The sequence below is a fragment of the Delphinus delphis genome, chromosome 1 (genome assembly GCF_949987515.2).
Source record: "Delphinus delphis chromosome 1, mDelDel1.2, whole genome shotgun sequence".
Lineage (NCBI taxonomy): Eukaryota > Metazoa > Chordata > Mammalia > Artiodactyla > Delphinidae > Delphinus > Delphinus delphis.
Window position 1 is genome coordinate 81,853,768 of NC_082683.1, and position 17,997 is coordinate 81,871,764.

The following is a 17,997-nucleotide window of genomic DNA, read 5'->3' on the forward strand; positions in this document are numbered from 1 at the left end:
GTGGGCCATCCAGATGGAGTGGCTCACGAGGCCATGGGATCAAGGTGCTATAGAGAAGGGCTTGAGAATCCTCAGTGTAGAGGGCGTATGCTGTCTCAAATGCCACGTAAGGGATGGGTTATAGAGGGAATATGAGAAGAGGGCTAGAAGACACTGGCTTTTTTAAGAGGCAGGCTAGAAAGAGAAGCTGAAGACAGGTGTCTTAGTCCATTTAAGCTACTATAAGAAAAATACGATAGACTGGGTGGCTTAAACAACAAACATTTATTTCTCACAGTTTCTGGAGGCTGGGAAGTCTAAGATCAAGGCACCGGCAGATTCAGTGTCTATTGAGAGCTTGCTCTCTAGTTTATAGATGGCCATGTTCTTGCCATGTCCTCACATGGTGGAAGGGATAAGAGAGCTCTCTGGGATCCCCTTTATAAGGGCACTAATTCCATTCACCAGGGCTCCACCCTCATGACCTAATCACCTCCTAAAGGGCCTACCTGTTAACATCAACGCATTCGAGGTTAGGATTTCAACATGAATTTTGGGGGGACACAAACATTCAGTCTATAACAACACAGCAGGATGGGTTGGGCAGGATCTAAGAGAAACAAGTAGAGTTCAGTGTCCTAGAGGTTGAGAGGAGACTTCCAGGAAAGGATGGCCAACAGTGCCAAGTGCAGCAGAGAGTTCTAATAGCATCAGAATTGGATGGCAGCCACAGGACTTTGCGAGGACAGGTCGCTGATCAGGTCAAGGGGACTGAGTGGCCAATGGGAAGTGAGGAAGCAGAGTCTGTGTTAACCAGCTTTGGGGATGGAGGAAGTCAGGGACCAGGAAGGAAGACATGGATATGATGATTATTTTTAGAATGGGGAAGACTGAAGCATGTCTAAGCTAAGAGGAAAGTGCTGGTAGAGAGGGACAACCTGAAGGTGCCTGAGGAGTCTTTGGGGAGGAGGGTGGTCACGGGCACAGGTGGCAGGGCTGGGCTTGGTCAGGGAGAGGGACATTTCATCCTCAGAGGCTGCAGGAAGGAAGAGAGGGTCATGGATATGGACACAGGTAGAGCTGTAGCTCGTGGGGGCAGGGGTGCGGATGGAAAAGTATTGGGCCTGGGGCTTCCCTGGTGGCGCAGTGGTTGAGGGTCCGCCTGCCGATGCAAGGGACGCGGATTTATGCCCGGATCCGGGAAGATCCCACATGCCACGGAGCGGCTGGGCCCGTGAGCCATGGCCGCTGAGCCTGCGCGTCTGGAGCCTGTGCTCCGCAACGGGAGAGGCCACAGCAGTGAGAGGCCTGCGTACCTCAAACAAAAAAATAATAACAAATAAATAAAAAAGTATCGGGCCTGATGGTCTGAACTGTTGCTGTGGAGTAAGAAACAGGATCTTATTATGAGTGTTAAAAACAGGCTTAAAGAGAAGATGGAGAGAGGAGAATACGAGTGAGCTGAGCAGGGACAAGCAGAGAGGACGGGAGGCTTCAAGGACGTTGGCATGAGTTAGGGGAGACGCTGGGGACGCTCCTCAAACGCATCCTGCACACAAGGGGCCGACCCCAAACCCTCCCCCACTCCCATCCGAACTGCGTGCTGGCTCCCCGCTGCCCTGTGCCGTCTGTGCACCGACCACCTCTCGGATCTCATCTCCTTCTGCTGCTCAACTTCAGCCTGAAGTCCCATGTGTGATGCCCTTTTTCTCCCCAGGGCCTCTTCAACCTACGGCTCCTTTAGGAGTTGCCCAGTGTTACCTGCTCGGGGAAGTTCCCTGACCCAGAAATGGGTTAATACCTCTGCCCAGCACCTCGCACTGTGCTGTGTATTCTCCCTGCCTTTGCACCACCACGTGGTACCTCTCCGTGGTACCTTGGAGAGAGCTGCCTGCGTGCCCATCTCCCCAGCCGGATACGGAATTGCTCCTTTAGGACAAAAACTTTCACTCTGTCTCCCCAGCACCCACAGGCCTTTGATACACATGCTGGGCATGGGGGTGGGGGCGGGGAATGAGTAGATGAATTCTGAGCGGGAGACTGGCTCGCTGGTCCCTCAAATCCCATCTTACTAGAATTAAAGAATCTAGGATTCTAGCTTGTTGGTTCTCTCTGTATACCTGCTTTTGTAAAAGCACACACGTATTAGAGTGGACACTGGGGAGAGTTCTCCATACACACTAAAAGACTGATCATAGCTCTTTCATAAGATAGGAAAATAGGCCATGACATTCTCGTGGCCAGAGCCAGATTCCAATAGTAGCTCCCGGGGCTATGGACATGCACTGAAAATCCAGATGAGGACAGAGATGCTGCAGTGATGTCCAACCCCAGGAGGCACTCCTCTCCTCCTCTCCCCCACCAGGACAGCCTGAGTCTCCTCTGCTGCCCTGGGGACGTCCAAAATGTGCATCAGGTAAAAGGCCTCAGCTCTGTCTCTGAAGGCATCTTTAAACCCAGCGACAGAGGTCAGGGTCCTCCGTGTACTGCTGCCCTCTCACACGTGGGTGCGCGACGACCGTTGTGGTGCACGCACCCCAATGACTCACCAGCATCCTTTCCAGTGTTTGGCACAGCTCCATCTCTCTGCGGTCCTGGAGGTGCTGACCCGCTAACAGAATTTTCCCAGGATCCCAGTCTCATTTCTGCTTCCCACCCACGACTCTCCAACAAAAACAAGGTCTCAGCCAGGATCCAAGCTCCGGGGTCTGTGGTGAAGGGGGCACTGGGATCCAGCCCCTGTCAGGCACGTCCTTCCCCGATGCTGAAACCAGATCCCCGTGGCCCCCAGATGCCAATGGAATGCATTTAGGTTTCTTTTAAAAAGCTGTGCTAGGCCTTTTTTTTTTTTTTTTTTGGAGAGCAGGAGAAATAAGTGAGCAACTACTAACTGCCACAAGGAGGGGCTGAGTCACTTCGAAAGACATTTCCCCTGTGGCTTTTTCCACCTTGCGCAGCTTGTGCTGGCGATGCATCAGCCCCATGACAAAGGCAACTTAAGCCACTGTCAACACCAGGGTGTATCACCAGTAACCAACCTGTCACAACAGCAGACAGACCAAGGGATGGGCCACAGGGAAAATGAGCAGGACTTTCACTCTATTGCATGACACTCCAACACAGAAAGGTAGTTTCCAATGAAATCGAGTTCTGAGGGCCCAACCCTCCACGCATGGGCAGATGAGACACCTCAGGCTATAATGTGCATTAGAGAGGCTCCAAATACTTTTTCCAGGGGCAAGGGAAATGATTTAAAGCAAAACAAAACACAACGATAGCAACCGCACGATGTAAGCTCTTCCCACCATAGGGCACTTTGTGGCTGCAAAGACAGTCACACCTCTGTACGAGAATGTAAATGCTTAAAACCCACTGCCTTCTAACAACGACTTCTCGTTGACAAGACCAGTGCCGCTGCACTTAGTGACTGGTTAGCCAAGACTTACTGATTCATTTATCCACCAACTCCCTACTCCAACCTCCTTGTTGGTGCTCTTTCAGAAAGGTGGCTATTCTGCACTTGCAAGGTAACTCCAGTCTCTTTGGTTCCCCTGAAGTTTCCTGACACAATCACACCCACCTTCATCAGGAGTAGCCACTGATGAGGCAGCAAGTTTCAGCTCCGCTGCCCCTGCCCACACACAAGGAGAATCAGGGACTCGAGGGGCCAGAGAAGTGGGCGTTTGTCCCCATGGCCAGTTCCAGAAATGGGATCTATTGTGCTTCTCCTAAATTCCTTCTGCAGTTCTCTAGGAACCGGAAGGTGGCCCTGCCACTGCTGCAGGAAGGCGACCTAGTCTATGAAAACCAGTGCTGCGTCCTCCCTGAAGTCTTTCCTGAAAGCTGAGGTTCGCACTATGCTTTCCCAACTGAACTGTTAACTGAAGTATTAGTAGGGACAGAATCATCTTGTCAATGTTCACTGGTCTTACTATGGTATCGGAGAAAGGACACTTGGCTTGAGGCCACAAAATTTGATTTCTACTCCTGGTTCCCCACTAAATGATTCCGGAGCAGGGAGCTTCTCTAAGCCTCGGCTTCTCCTCTGTGGAGAAGGAGTAAACTACTGTCCTGCCTGATTTCAGCTTGTCTTGAGACCCCAGGGAGACAACTTGTGAAGGAACCTCAGACATTGGAAAGCCTTTTGCAAATGTAACGAAATGACACTATGGACTAATGGTCTTGTGGGAAGTCCTTCAAAGGCAGGAACCTGCCTCAGTCATTAAATCACCCCCCCCCCCCCCCCCCCACCTAACAAAGTTCTTACACACGGAAAGGCTACGACATTTGCCATTCAGGGATTTTCAAACATCCCCACTAACGTCGTGGATCTGGAATATCTTCATGACAGACTCTTTTCCATTGGCTGTAAGCAAAATGTCCTTTCCTTTTCTTACTCGAGATCCAGAGGTCTTTTGTGAAATGAGTGCCTTGTGTGAACGCTTCTGGGATGTTAAAATCGTGACCCTTGACATGGCCTCAACTCGTGAGGACCAGCAATGACTGCATATCCTTGACCTCCTCTCCATTCTTAGCCTCCCAATTAATTCTTTTCCAGGGCCTTTGTATTCAAGTCCACACAAGGCCCTTAAACACATACTAAATTCTGCAGAATCTCTGCAAATGAGATCTTATTCCCTGAAAGCGCCTGTGTGATTGGTCCCCTATGTAATGAAGGAGTTTTTATATTTTTAGTTTTCTTCCCATACAACAAACACTATTAATAACATTGTACTTTCTCCAGAGATGATATGGATTAGACCAAATGGAAAGTTACCATGGCTACCACAGTGTTATTTTTGGTATGAGAAATTCCTGCCAAGGGAAGTAGCATCATGGTCAAGAATTGGAGCTCTATTTCCGCTTTGCTATCAGGCAATCAATCCCAATTTAATTTTGAAACTCTAATTGCAACAGAAACTAATTATGGGCAGCAAGACCTGAAACCCCTAATTAAAGTGGGAGTCAATAAAGTGATGCAGCGTTACCACTGGGGCAACACTGGCAGGATGAGGGATTTGAGCACAGGTACGTTTTCTTTCCCAGGTAACTAAGCAAAACAAGACAGGGAAACATAGTCCAAGAGTCAGAGGGAAAGCCTGAGCTGGGTTGGAAGGCTTCAGGTTCTGGTGAGTGAGCAGGTCAGGTCCTCTCTCTGTGCTATGAAGATGCAACATACTAGGGTGGGATAGGAAGCCCAGGTGGGAAGGAGGGTGTTTCCACCGATGGTCAACCACCAAGAGTGGCCGTGGTGGGGAGGCCGAAGGATGGTTAGTTCAGACCAACCCCATGTGTTACTGTGGCCTTTCTGTGCAGGCCCTGGAGAAAATAACTGCAGAGGTGCAGTGGTCTCAAAACAGATCTCATCACTCAGACCCAGATATTTATGGGCTGTTTCCTCAGATACCAAATGGTGAGTTGCACTCTTCTGAATTAGCAGAAGTTGGCTTATGCGAGGACTTCTATTAGAGTGTACATCTACTGCCAGTCCCTGCAGGGCATGATTCCCTTCGGGACCTCCCCGTCTATCTCCGACAGCTTTAAAATACTGTTAATGGCATGACTTCATCTGCCCCACTCTAGAACGATCCATATTTAGGCCAGAAACCACATGCTCCTCACGTCACCCCACTGGGCTCCAGGTTAGAAAGGGGCTCTTAAATCAGGGAGGAAACACTCTTAACCTACGATTACTCACTCTCCTCCAAATTCCTTGACAAAGAGACAAAAATGAACTTGGCGGAATGGTTAGAAAGCTATTCTGAACGCTCCAAAAGGGCAGTAAAATTAGAAGAAGCCTCTCCTCTTCATATTCACTGTCTATTTTTCTACAAAGGGCTCTTTCTCCCTGTAACAGGGTCTCCTATGAAATTTTCCTGTTGTAGCTTTTTCAATGGCACCAAATAAGTCAGTCCCTTAGGAGAGGGAGCTCTGCTGTCAGGGTGGGAAGAATTCCTTGAGAGCTTTCTGATTCCTATTTCCCATGAATAAATGAGGTCCTTAGTCATGCTGGGGCCGACAGGATTTTTCCAAGGCAGACAAGCCCCCAGATCAGTGACAGCGTATACTAAATGGAATTCTTAGTTGTTGTCACAGGTGGGCCACAGAACAGAGGCTTCGTCTTGATTTAGTCAAATGAGGTTCTTTGAATATTTTCATCAAAATAAATAGTGTATTGACATATTACCTTTGGTATTGATGTCTTGTAACAAAGGTTAAGAATGGGAGCATTCTTTAAATTAAAAAAGAAAAAAGACAGTTCTGAATACGGAAACGTTTTGGAACGTGACTGCAATTTGAAAGGAGATATTTGGTGGGTTCTGTACTTATATACGTTACTGACATAATGGAACAGCAGGGTAAGTGGAGAGAGGGGCTCAGCCTTCATTACAAACAAGGGGGGAGAGAGAGAGAGAGAGAGGGAGAGAAAGAGAGAGGGAGAGAGAGGGAGAGAGAGAAAAGAAAAATAGTATTGAGCTACCTTGGTATAAAATTTCAGCCCAAGGAAACTGAAAGTCTCTTAAAAACAGAGCTTCATCCTAAAGCACAGACAAGGAGCTCCCTTCTGTGTGTCCCGATTCTGCTTCCAGAGGAGACATACCACTAGGGGCTCATGAAGATCCATACGTCAAAGTCAGCACGTCTGTTTTTACAGCCAGCGGCTGCAAACTTTTCTAGTGCTTTCAAGGCCCCCCCAAAGAATTTTAGATGTACCTTATCTCACACCTACCTTTACTCCAAGGAAAGACTTGCGGTGATAGAAGCAGCACAGAGCAGCCGAGAGGGCGTGGAAAGCATTGCATTCCTTAGGCATCTTTCAGTCTTCAGTTCCTGGACCACACACTTTCTTTAGGGTTAAAGGAGAGGGGGCTTGAGGCGTGAGAGCTCCAGTCCCGCTGCAGCAGCTGTGCTGCTCCAGCCCGCGGGCCGCAGGGGAGTGAGAGGCTCCTTCTCCCGGGCCGGGCTGGGACTTTCCCTCTCCGCTGAAGCCAATACGATCCACTCGCTCAATTCTGGCAGGCGGGTGTCCAGCCTGCCATGCACACAGTGCCAGAAACCCTCATGTGACCAGACTCACTTTCTGTTGAAATTCTAACCTCTTTTAGAAGAGGCTTTGGGCTTTAGCTGTCCCCTCAATTTAGAGACCCAGCAGAAATCATCATCCCCCCAGGCAACCTTTCCTCCCCAGGGCTGAAGTCACCAGGCAATCTGCTCCTAGAGGCTCTGTCTGTTTGCTTGTCACCCCAGCACCTAGGAGTTCAAGAAGCACACATCACACCACCTTGTGATGAGACAGAGGCTCCTTTGAGAAAAGGACCCAAAGGCGAACTGGGTGTGACTTTCCCCTAGGAGCAATCCTAGAAGTCCCGAGAAACCTGGGCAGGATCCCCATCCCACTCTCTCAGCCACCCCCAGAACTGTTTATTTTTAATTAGGATGCTCCTGGCAGCCAGTTTGCAGCTGATAACGTTGGCATAGCCATCACTATTGGCAAAGCACTGTTGCCCTTAGGTGTTTAATTAGCAAGTCTGTCAGCTAACACCCTGAGCGGGCGGCTGTCCACACCTGGCTGTGCAGCCTGTTGGGAGGATGGGGGACAGGCTACGTACCCTCTTTTGACCCAACTGTTTGTCCCACTCTCCTCCTTCACTTTAGACGCTTCACTGTAATTGCCCATCCCGCCTAACCCAGATCCAGCGCGCGAACCTCACGTCCAACGCCACCAAGCGCCACCAAGCGATCCTCCAGCGCTAAGAGACCTTTACCCCTACCAAGAGCCTCCCGACACCTTAGGGAAAAGGAATTGCTTTTCTTCTTTCATTCCAGCCAGGGTGGATTCTCAACAATTCTGTGTGTTTTTTTTTTTTAATTTTTAATCAAACCCAGGTTTCTGCCTGTAGCGCTTCCTCTCCTACCGTTCCAAATATTAACTTTCTGCGGCTTCGGCCACTCAAAAATGGAATGTGTCCTGAAGCTTTCTAAAACTTCACACAGGCAGAAACTTGTAATGAGGAAGAAACAGAACCTATTCAGTCCAGAAAGGAACAACACCAGATGAGGCATGAGGGAGGTATGAGAAATATCCAACAGGATTAGTGTCAAATCCTCAGGAGGCCTCGGCCTTTGGACTAGGTCAAGTCAGCCTGTAAAAATAGAGAACTGTTTGTTCAATGCCTAGTGTGTGGCTTCTGTGCTTAAATGAAGGCTCTGGAGAGCGGTAGATCTCACACTCACCTCAAGGGGCAGAGGCTCAGCCTAATAAACACCTCTAACGTGGGGATGGAGCTACAAAGGGCCTGTCGTCACAGGAACAACCAGGGAGGCTGACTTCCTTTCTGCTTCCTCAACTGGCTCCCCACCCCCCATGATTCTGGGGCCCAGATGTGCAGCCCTGGGTCCTGGGAAGTCTACCTGAGACCTTGGAAGCAAGCACCACGGGTGGTAGAATTCACGGGGTTTTTGAGCTGGAGGGGCCCTTGGAGATGGTCCAGTTGGTGGGTCAAGACTGCCCCCCAAGGTCCATGAGGAAGCATTTTCTCTGTTTGCCCTCATTTCCATTAGATGGGGTTCAAAGAGTAAGTCCACGTGAGCAGCCAGGGCCCACGGCCCCAGGAGTTTTATGGGGATGACTCATCAATCAGGCCAATAGCCACCAGGTAAGGGGCCCAGTTTGCACCTGTTGTTCCCCTTTGACAGGAAGTGACAAGCTCTGTCAGAATAAGAAACTCCCGGGACTTCCCTGGTGGCACAGTGGTTAAGAATCCGCCTGCCAATGCAGGGGACACGGGTTCGAGCCCTGGTCCAGGAAGATCTCACACGCTATGGAGCAGCTAAGCCCCTGCGCCACAACTACTGAGCCTGTGCTTTAGAGCCTGAGAGCTACAACTACTGAGCCCGCGTGCCACAACTACTGAAGCCCACGTGCCTAGAGCCTGTGCTCCGCGACAAGAGAAGCCACCGCAATGAGAAGCCCGCGCACGACAACAAAGAGTAGCCCCCAACCGCCGCAACTGGAGAGAAAAGCCCCTGCACAGCAGCGAAGACCCAACGCAGCCAATAAATAAGTAAATAAGAAGAAACTCCCCAAGAGGCTAGCATCCCCAGCTCAGAAAAAGGGAGGGAAGCAGCTCCTTAAATCCTGCACAGAAATTCAGTGAGATTAGTCCGCCAAAGCCTCTGAATTCTGATACCCTACCCACAGAAAGACTGAATGAAGTGCATTCTTGAAAGAAAATATACTTAAAATAACTCAGACATGTAAATTACATAGAATTACGTAGTCAAGTGCTCCAGGGCCAGGTAAAAGCAAAGCAAAAGACAGGTCACTGCAGAATCACAGCTCTTGTCACCTGAGGCTTTCCCTGTTGACTCTAAAAAATGTCTCCATAATGCACGAAGAATTGGTTCTGTCAGCATTAAACAGTGAGCTAATCTTATTAGGTAACTGTTTCCTAAGCACTTTTTATTTTTTTGTTCCACTCAAAAAATAATTTCTAAAGCAGCACTCAAAGGTTTTAATCAATTTTCCCCTGAAATGGCCAAGGAGAGAGACTAAAATAACATGTTGTTATTGCCACTAAAGATGATAGTTGCATGAATTCGTAAAGTGCCCTTCACTGACTTATGTTTTTTGATGTCTCCCATCCACACCGATCAACTCCCCCCCATTCTCCCCACAATGATGATTCTATTCTAGTTACAAAGAAACAGAGGACCAGAATGGCGTGTCATGCAGCAGAGGACAGACAAAGGACCAGGAACTCCAGCCTGTGCTTTTGCCAGAACCTGGTATCTGATCACCAAATATGAGATTTTTTAATGTCATATAATTAAACCGGTTACTGACACAGCCCCATGAAAAAGAGTTGTGACCTGGGGTAGGTGGCCATTGTCTGATGATTTGGTACATGTGATCTAGGACCAGTCAAAGTTTGTATTCAGGGCTTTCTAAACACCATGCTCTTCTGGGGACAGGGGTCAGCATCTCTAATGCAACCCCAGGGACTGATGGAGGCGGGGTGGCCCGGAGCAAGCAGCACAGAGCTCTGGGAAAGCGCTGTGCTCTCCAGCGCCCCCTCTGGCCTCCTGGGAGGCTCACTCCTCTGAACCAAGAAATACACCTGTGAGAAAAGCCAAGGCTGCGCAGCCAGGTGAACCCTTGAAGAAAATCCTCGTGACCTCCCGTCAAATGTTGCCCACCCTGTCTGGGAATGGGGTTAAAGCAGACCAGAGGAAGGTCCCTGCACAAGCACTGCCATCAATGCCATTTTTGCCTTGGGCAGCCTTAATATTAACCTGCCCTATTTAGTAACCATGGAAACAGGGGGTGCCTGCCAGTCATACTCCACAGACAAGTGCTTCTTGTCAGCAGCAGCCCTTGGGCTGGGAGGGGCTGAGAGGCGCACCGAGTCCCTTTCCCAAAGTGCCACAGTCCGCACTAGAAGCTCAGCCTCCCCGTGAGGTAGACCCTCTCTCCAACACGGCATGGGGTGGGGACGAGGTCTCTGAGGAGGAAGATGTGCCTACCAGGTACCTGCTTTTCCCTGTTTCAGGGAAACCGAGAAAATAAAGCTGCCCACACCTCCACTCCCCTTCCCAGGGCCAGCCCGGAATCAAGGCATCAAGCCTTAAACAACACCAAGGTGCTCTCGGTCACTGTCAAGCAGCCCTGCAGACAGCGACACTGCCCGAGGTGGGCGGCAGGCTTTGATCAGAGGGCACTGATCCAAGGCCACGAGGCCCAGCTGGTCTCTGCCCACAGGGGACACACTCGGAACATGAGTCAAGAGATCAGCACAAGTCTACGTGGTCAAAGCAGCTCCACCTTTGGGGCAACTGCCGGGACTCCTCACCTCCCTAGAAAGATCCATCCTTCCTGGCTTTTTGCCTCCACTAAACCCCAGTGATCTGGCTCTCAGTGAACAAAGACAGCTTTAAGGAGTTAGGGAGTAAGACATTCCTCCTGGTGCCCTAGAAGCAGGAAGATTAACCCAGGCTGGCCCAATCCTAAGGATCCGAGGCCGCCTTCCGCAGGCCCTGCTCCCTGAAGAGTGTCCCGCCTGGAGGGCCCTGGGCTGCAAAGGGGCACGTTGATCAGCAGCCCTGCTTCCCTGCGTGATTCTGATCACAGTAACCAGGAGGTGAGGTGTTAGGGGAGGAGGTCAGGCATCCGAGCACCTGCCCTCCCATAAAAGCCACAGGGCTCGAGGAGAAGGGCTGGGAAACCGCTGAGGGAGGAGGATGCCGTCAGGAAACAGGTCACCTCCTCCTCACGCGAGACTCAGCAGCTTCACAAGCCGCCAAAGACCATTCAACACATTTTCCTATATGCAAACGCAATTGATTTCCTGCTCCAAAAGGGAATGCAAACTGGACAAGGCGAGAGGAGGGCAGGAAGTGCCGGCTGAGCTCTTAGGGCCGGGTTGTGTGTCCCTGGCGAACACAGAGGGTGCATTTACGAGCCTTTGCTGTACGCCCCTCCTCTCGCTCTGACGGTTCCCCCAGATTCCTCAAGGGGATGAAAGAGTATGGCTGTTAAGTGGTCTCTCTCCGGAAGCGGTATTGATCTGCTTAGCACATAAAGAGAGACCAAGGACAGTATTCACAAACAGATTGCTCCCTACCGAGCCTTCCATCCCCTCCACAAATTTGTTTCTCTAACCGGCTATTAAAATTGTATAACTGATAACATGAAGCAAAATCAGGTGAGCATCCAGCCCTGACTGCTTTCTCGCGCTGCCGCGTACAGTCCCGTCCCACACATCCCTCCACCACCACCGCCACCTATTGCCTGATATCACCCCAGAAATCCTATATTATGCAAGCTCAATTTTCTATTTTTAGCATTACGGCCAAATTAAAAGAACATGCACAGGGCGTCATTCCAGCCTCTCCAACAGCAGACTCAGACTTTCTGGCGGCCTCAGCCTTCTTTGAGAGTCTGAGGCCACGGACCCTCCTCTCAGAACAAAAGGCACATATTGCAAAGTTTTACATATAATTTCAGGGGATTCCTTGTCTCCTGAAGCCCAGCCTTACACCCGTGGGAGTCTAGCTCATCCAAGATGATCCGCCACCCACCTCCCAAGCTTCCTTCCATTCTACACCCGCTGTGCAGGCGACACACCCAGAGCACTCATTTGTTCTCCTGTCATTGTAGCGCCTAGGCTTTCTTTGCTGCACGCTTCTCTCTTTCCCCTTCCAGCAACTAATAGTGACAGCAAAAGCCCCTCAGAGGCCCCTCCCATGCAGAGCACCGCAGAGATGGCCTGAGGGGCATCCGCGAAGCCAGAATGTGCAAAGGCTCACCAACCAGATCCAGCGTGGGCTCCCATCTCGGCTGCCACGGGCTCGCCCCTCTCACAAGCACTTCTGCAAAATGACATCTGCCAAAACTGAGCTGTGAGACACATATCTGCACGTTTCAAGTGCTGCTGGGAGGTGGCAGGGTAGAGGGAGAGCCAGGGTGGGTTCAAGTCTTCATTGTAACACTAGCAAGCTGGGTGACCTTGGGAAATTTCTTAACTTCTCTGGGCCCCAGTTTCCTCCTCCAACTTACTGGTTTTTTGTGAGGATCAACAGAGATAACACATAAAGAGCCTGGCAACACAGAGTCTAGGCACTCAGCAAACGTGAGCCTCCCTTCCCCTCCAAAGGAAGGGACCACAAAACCTGTTTCTCCGGTCCATACCTCCTACAGGGCACATGCCCAGCTGCACCCTAAATCTCACCCAAAGGGCAGGCTATGGGACCCACGTCCTGCAAGGAGAGTGTGGACAGCACCACCCTGAGCCGCTGACCGACCCCAACTGGTACTGAGGTGACTCCTGAGCCTTGAAAGCCAGGGAACAATGAGGAGGAGTTTAAGAGGTTTCTTTAGCCTTAAAATATTTTCTAGCCTTCAGATTTTAAGACTGTGTATTAAAATCGGTTTGAATCACACTTGCTCAGATACCTAAGATGATTTTCTACTGCAGACTCTCTGTCCTTTGGGGAGTTAACAGGCAGCATGTGCGTCCAGAGCATCTGCCCACTCGGCCATCACCCAAGGGGACTCCTGGGTCCACCTGCAACTACCAAGCTCTCCATGTCCCACCACTGTCCCAGCTAGTCTGACTAGGGATCCCGTGGCCCCTCCTTTCCCATTGTCCCCACATCAACTGACTGCAGAGCTGGGCTTCAGCCTATGTCCCACCTGGATGCCCTGCCTGATGCTCCTCCAACCTTTCCCCCTACTCCCTGCCTGGCTCTCCAGGTTCCTGCCCTGGGACTGGATCTTCCACTTACGTCTAGAGTCCCCAGAAGGGCCACCTCTCATGTGCCTAACTCCTTCATACTTCACCAGTCCACATTACTAGGTACTCTGATGCCAACCATTTATACAATTAGGACTGTGCCTGGGATAGCCCTTGGACGTGCCTGCCTCGCCCAGCTACTCTGTGTCATCTCTGATTCTGCTTTCTGCCTGCGCCTCCTGCTCTCCAGCCCCTAATGGCAGGGATCGCCAGAGTTACAGTGCACTCTTCCAAGGCCACCACACACCCACCTCCCACCCAGAAAGGGTACCAAAGTTCTGAGTGGATGAAGCAAACTGTGAGGGGTGCCTGAGAAGGCAGGAACCCTCGGACAGAGGGCAGGGTAGGCACCAGGTAAGAGGTGGAGCCAGGACTACCTCGACTCATTCCAGCCTTGAAAGCTGTGGCCAAGTGAAAGAGAAAATGATCTTAATGAATCCCTTCTTCTCTGTTTTCAAGCAAATTCCAGCCACCTGAATACAATACTTCAGTGGGAAAATATCATTTTTTCATGGTCATAAACTGATAATGGGTGTCATCTGAGAGACATACCAGGTAATTATGCATCCTGCCCAAAGAGCTATGAGAACCAGTCAGCCTAGGCCAGGAATTCTTAACCTCTGGTGGGATGGGGCTTCCATGAACCACTGGAAATTGTATATCAGCTGCTGTATGAGTACTGTTCATTGAGGTGAGGGGTCCGTGGCTTTTACCCAAGAGTCATGTGACATAACAATCCCCACTGATCCAGAAAGACTTTCAGTAGCTCCTAAAGATGTAGCTACTGAGGGTCTTAACTTGATCTTTTTTCTAGTGGAGAGGGAAGGGCAGAGGATACCCTGGTCATCACAGACATGGGCAAAGACAGATAGCCCCCCTTCCCTTAGTCACCTTGGACACAGTCAGGTCTTGGCAGGGCTGGGGCTGGTAAGAGGAGGAGATAGAGAGCTTTGAGGCAAGCAGTGCCACGTCCCTTCCTGCTGTTGGAGTAGCTTTAAACACCTGCGAGAGGAGGAGAACCCTTTCCCCCAGCTGGCGGAAGAGCCTGTCTGCATGCAATGCTTAGTAAACGCTTAGTGAGACCCTCAGCATCCCCTCCCCAACCACAGACTCCAGGGATGCGGTCCCTCCCATTAGACTGCAGCAGTCACAGACATCGTTCCAGCTCTCAGCCGGGCTCCTCAAAGGAGCCTTCACCACCCCATGTGCAAGACCCCCAAGAGCCAGCATTTATACGGAGGACTTTTACCAGAGTGTCTATTTAATACTCGTGCTAGGAGACACGTATTATTATCTCTATTTCACATATGAGATCAAAACAGTTCTTAGAGTTAATAATTAAAACGACTGTGAATCAGAGTGGCTGGCTCTATCGCATGTGACCATGGAAGCATGGATACCACCTGGTGGCCTAGAGTACCTTATCTTGTGCAAATCCTGCAGGCAGAATTATAGCTGCCGCAAAAACCCTCTCCCTCCGACCGAGTGACAGATATTTTTGGCAACATAGACAGCTGGTCTCTGAAATATCCCTGGTCAGAAGTTCTCAACATTACTGATGGGAAAGGGCAGGACATGTACAGATGGATACTGAGGCCAGAATCTGAGAAAAGCCAGGAGGCAGCAAAGCCCCATCACACAGCTGATAAATGAAGGGCCAAGGGACAGACCGTCTTTGTCGTATATGAAGATGTCAGCTGGGCCCATTTCTCTACAGGAAAAGGCCGAATCAGAGGGTGAGCTGCACGGGAAGGACTGTACTGATTACCAGCTCCTTTCTTCCCTTCCTAAGGCAGTCAACTGCTAAGCCCAATGCCACCTCAGAAGTGACATCCAGGCAGTCAGCATTCATGCGGGTAATAGGTTCCTTCTGTCAGTGGCTCAAAGGACAGTACAATCCCTGGCCTTACATGTACACCCAGAGGAATGGGAAGACGGGGGAAGGAAGGGAGAGTTACCAGGGAGGCAGCAAGAACTCATCTGGATCGTTCTTGAGGATCAACACACCTGCCTCAGGGTTAGGCCACTTGTGACAACAGATGCAGGAAGTTTTCCAAAGTCAAACTAGAAATCAAGGGGAATTCACAGCCCCTCTGCACCACCTCCTCACCTCCCACCTATAATTTCTCTGTAACAGTAGGGGAATCTGGGGATCTGCCTCCCAATTAAACTGGGAGGCAATGGATATCCAGCATACAAATAAACCAGGAGGGAGATAAGCTAGAGAAAGGTGAGTATATGACTTGAAAATATCAAAACAAAAATATCTCTGTAAAACCTAGCATGCATATGCCAACATGCGCCAGCATTTTATATATGTATGCTGAGTAGACAGAGACAATTAGAAACATAGCCTAATAGATTCTCATCCTAAAAGTTCAGGGAGAAAAATGATGTAAATAGCAGATAGTGGTTATTACATTTAAAACCTTTACCCCAGGGCATGTGTATTCATGCTTGTAATGGTTGTGAAATCCAATCAGAATACTGAACACCTAATGGTCCAGGAGTGGCCATGTGACCTAAGTTAGACCAATCAGAGTCCTTCCTTGGGATTTTTCAAACCAGAGCAGAGGTAGAGGTCCCCTTTTCCCTTTGGACCATAAGCTTTAAGATTATAAGCTTAGAATAGCCAACAGCCATGTGCCCCCAACTACATGGAGAAGTTGATCTGAGAGAATGCAGTCAACATGCTGAGAGAAGCAGATGCAAGGGCTGAGAGTCCAGACGTGTTTTCCTTCCTGAGAACAGTCAGCGACCCAGGCCACTCCGCCCCTGCCCTTCCCAGTGATAAATTTCCTAGCTCACATCATCAGTTTGAGAGTTTACAGGTTCACCTTATCATTGTGAGATTAGGTAAACGCTTGAGAGTGAAATATAACACACTGTGTTGGGCTCTGCTAGAGTTCACCTGTATAAGACACAATCCCTAAATCTGGAAATGCTAAAAAGGAGCCAATATAAACTGATGCTACACGAAAACACGTATGATACATGCCCATTAACAACAGGGTGATACACTCATGTTGCAGGGATGGGTGGATATTAATAGTGTTTCATAGCCTACTCCAAGGACACTCCATTATAGAACTGGGTTGTCTTGAGTTCTCAAGGATAAAGCAGACATGAATTTGCCTGTAGGAAAAGGGAGAGGGATTCACAGAGTTAGAACGTTCTGTGCCACTGAGTATAGGTGTAAGTTTTGCTCCCACAACCAGCATCCCGCCTAGGTTACAGGAAACTACTAATAAATGGCTCTCTCAATCCTGCTTATACAGGCAACAGCAGCATCTTATGTTCCTGGAGAACATTTCCAAAGGCTATTCTGTTTTGCAGAAAGCCAGAGGACCTGATTCAGAGGCAAAGGCTCAGACATTCCCTTACAAAGGAGAACTTTACCAGGTACGATGGATTACCTGGGAGGGCAACTCTCATGACTCCTAGATCAAAAGAAAGGAAATTTGCATCACTTCCAAATTATATTTACATCTTCCCAAATTTGTTCCCTATGTAGTCCTTAGGTGGGCACGGCCTGGAAGGAGCCACGGATCCCTGGTTCTCAGCCTGTGTGGCCCTGTGGGGCATCCTTCACCCATTGCTCTTGTTCTATTCATCCCAGTGAGGAGCCTCAGCCCCAAACCTGTCTTCCAGCATCCAGCTACTGAAGCACTAATTAAAATGATGTGTCCTTGTCTGGTGGCCTCAGGACCCAGGCCTCAGTCATCATCTTCACTCCAATGCCCAGTACAATGCCAGAACATTTGAAGATAGCACAGGGATTCTCAATCTCGATCCACAAACACCTTAGAAGATGCACAGTAAGCGTGTGTGCATAGTTGTAGAGACAGGTTTCTTATTCATCATATTTGCAAAAAGATAGGGGACCACCCCCTAGACAGTTAAGAACCACAGAAGCATGAGACGTGAATTGCCACATGGGGGTTGCTGCCCTCACTGGTGAACCCACCTTGCCGTCCCTGTGGCTGGATTAGGGCTGGTTCCCACTTCATCACTTAGAAGCACTTTACTCTTTTAAACTGTGACCTACCCGGGTTCCCAAACGGGAAGAGGCTACCAAGACACAGTAATTCCCAACTTCCACCACCTGCTCTGAGTGAGCAACCGTAGAATGCTCTGCAAACTGGGAGAGAAGAGGATACGGCACTGTTCTGCTTAGGCTCCTGCCAGTAAAGACCATGGGAAGACAGAGAGGAGGAGACTGGACCACGATGGACACAACTGGACCACACAGCTCCTTTCAAAAAGCACCCACCTGGGCCTCTGAAAAATAAGGATCCAGTTGGAGACTGGTGGCCACAGGAAACAGTCCATCAGCTTTATCATTTCTTCTGTACAAAAAGCTCTTTTGAGAGTGTGAATGGGGGCTTTATGTAGTAAGTTCTCATCCACGAGCTAATAAATATGTGAAATAGCCTCTCAGACCAGGTTCTTACAGCCTGGACACTGAGGTCATTCAAGGAACAATTAGATGCCATCTGGAGAGAGCTGGAACTCGAAGGGCCAAGAGGCATGCTCTGGTTCCCAGGGTCTGACACATCCTTATCTTCACTGACAGAAAGGATGAATGGAGTCAGCTAGCTAATCCATGCTGGGAGCAGAGAATGGGCAAATACACAGCAATTAACAAAAGCTTAAGGATCAGGGGAATGTTGAGATCAGCCTGCCCCAAGCAAATATACCCCTCGACTGCATTCACACATCC

General features: G+C 49.7%; 1 protein-coding gene across 2 annotated transcripts in view; it reads right to left on the reverse strand.

The window, feature by feature from the left end:
- The window catches only part of BCAR3 (BCAR3 adaptor protein, NSP family member), a 117,000-nt gene that overhangs the window by 45,711 nt on the left and 53,292 nt on the right, over positions 1–17,997 (reverse strand). Inside the window, exon 1 of one of the 2 annotated variants that reach the window (XM_060025838.1) lies at positions 6,710–6,793. The exons of the other annotated variant lie outside the window; for it this stretch is intronic. Coding sequence (XP_059881821.1) covers positions 6,710–6,793 — 84 coding nt within the window. Of the gene's footprint in view, positions 1–6,709; positions 6,794–17,997 lie in introns of those variants that run through there. 2 annotated transcript variants of the gene reach the window in all.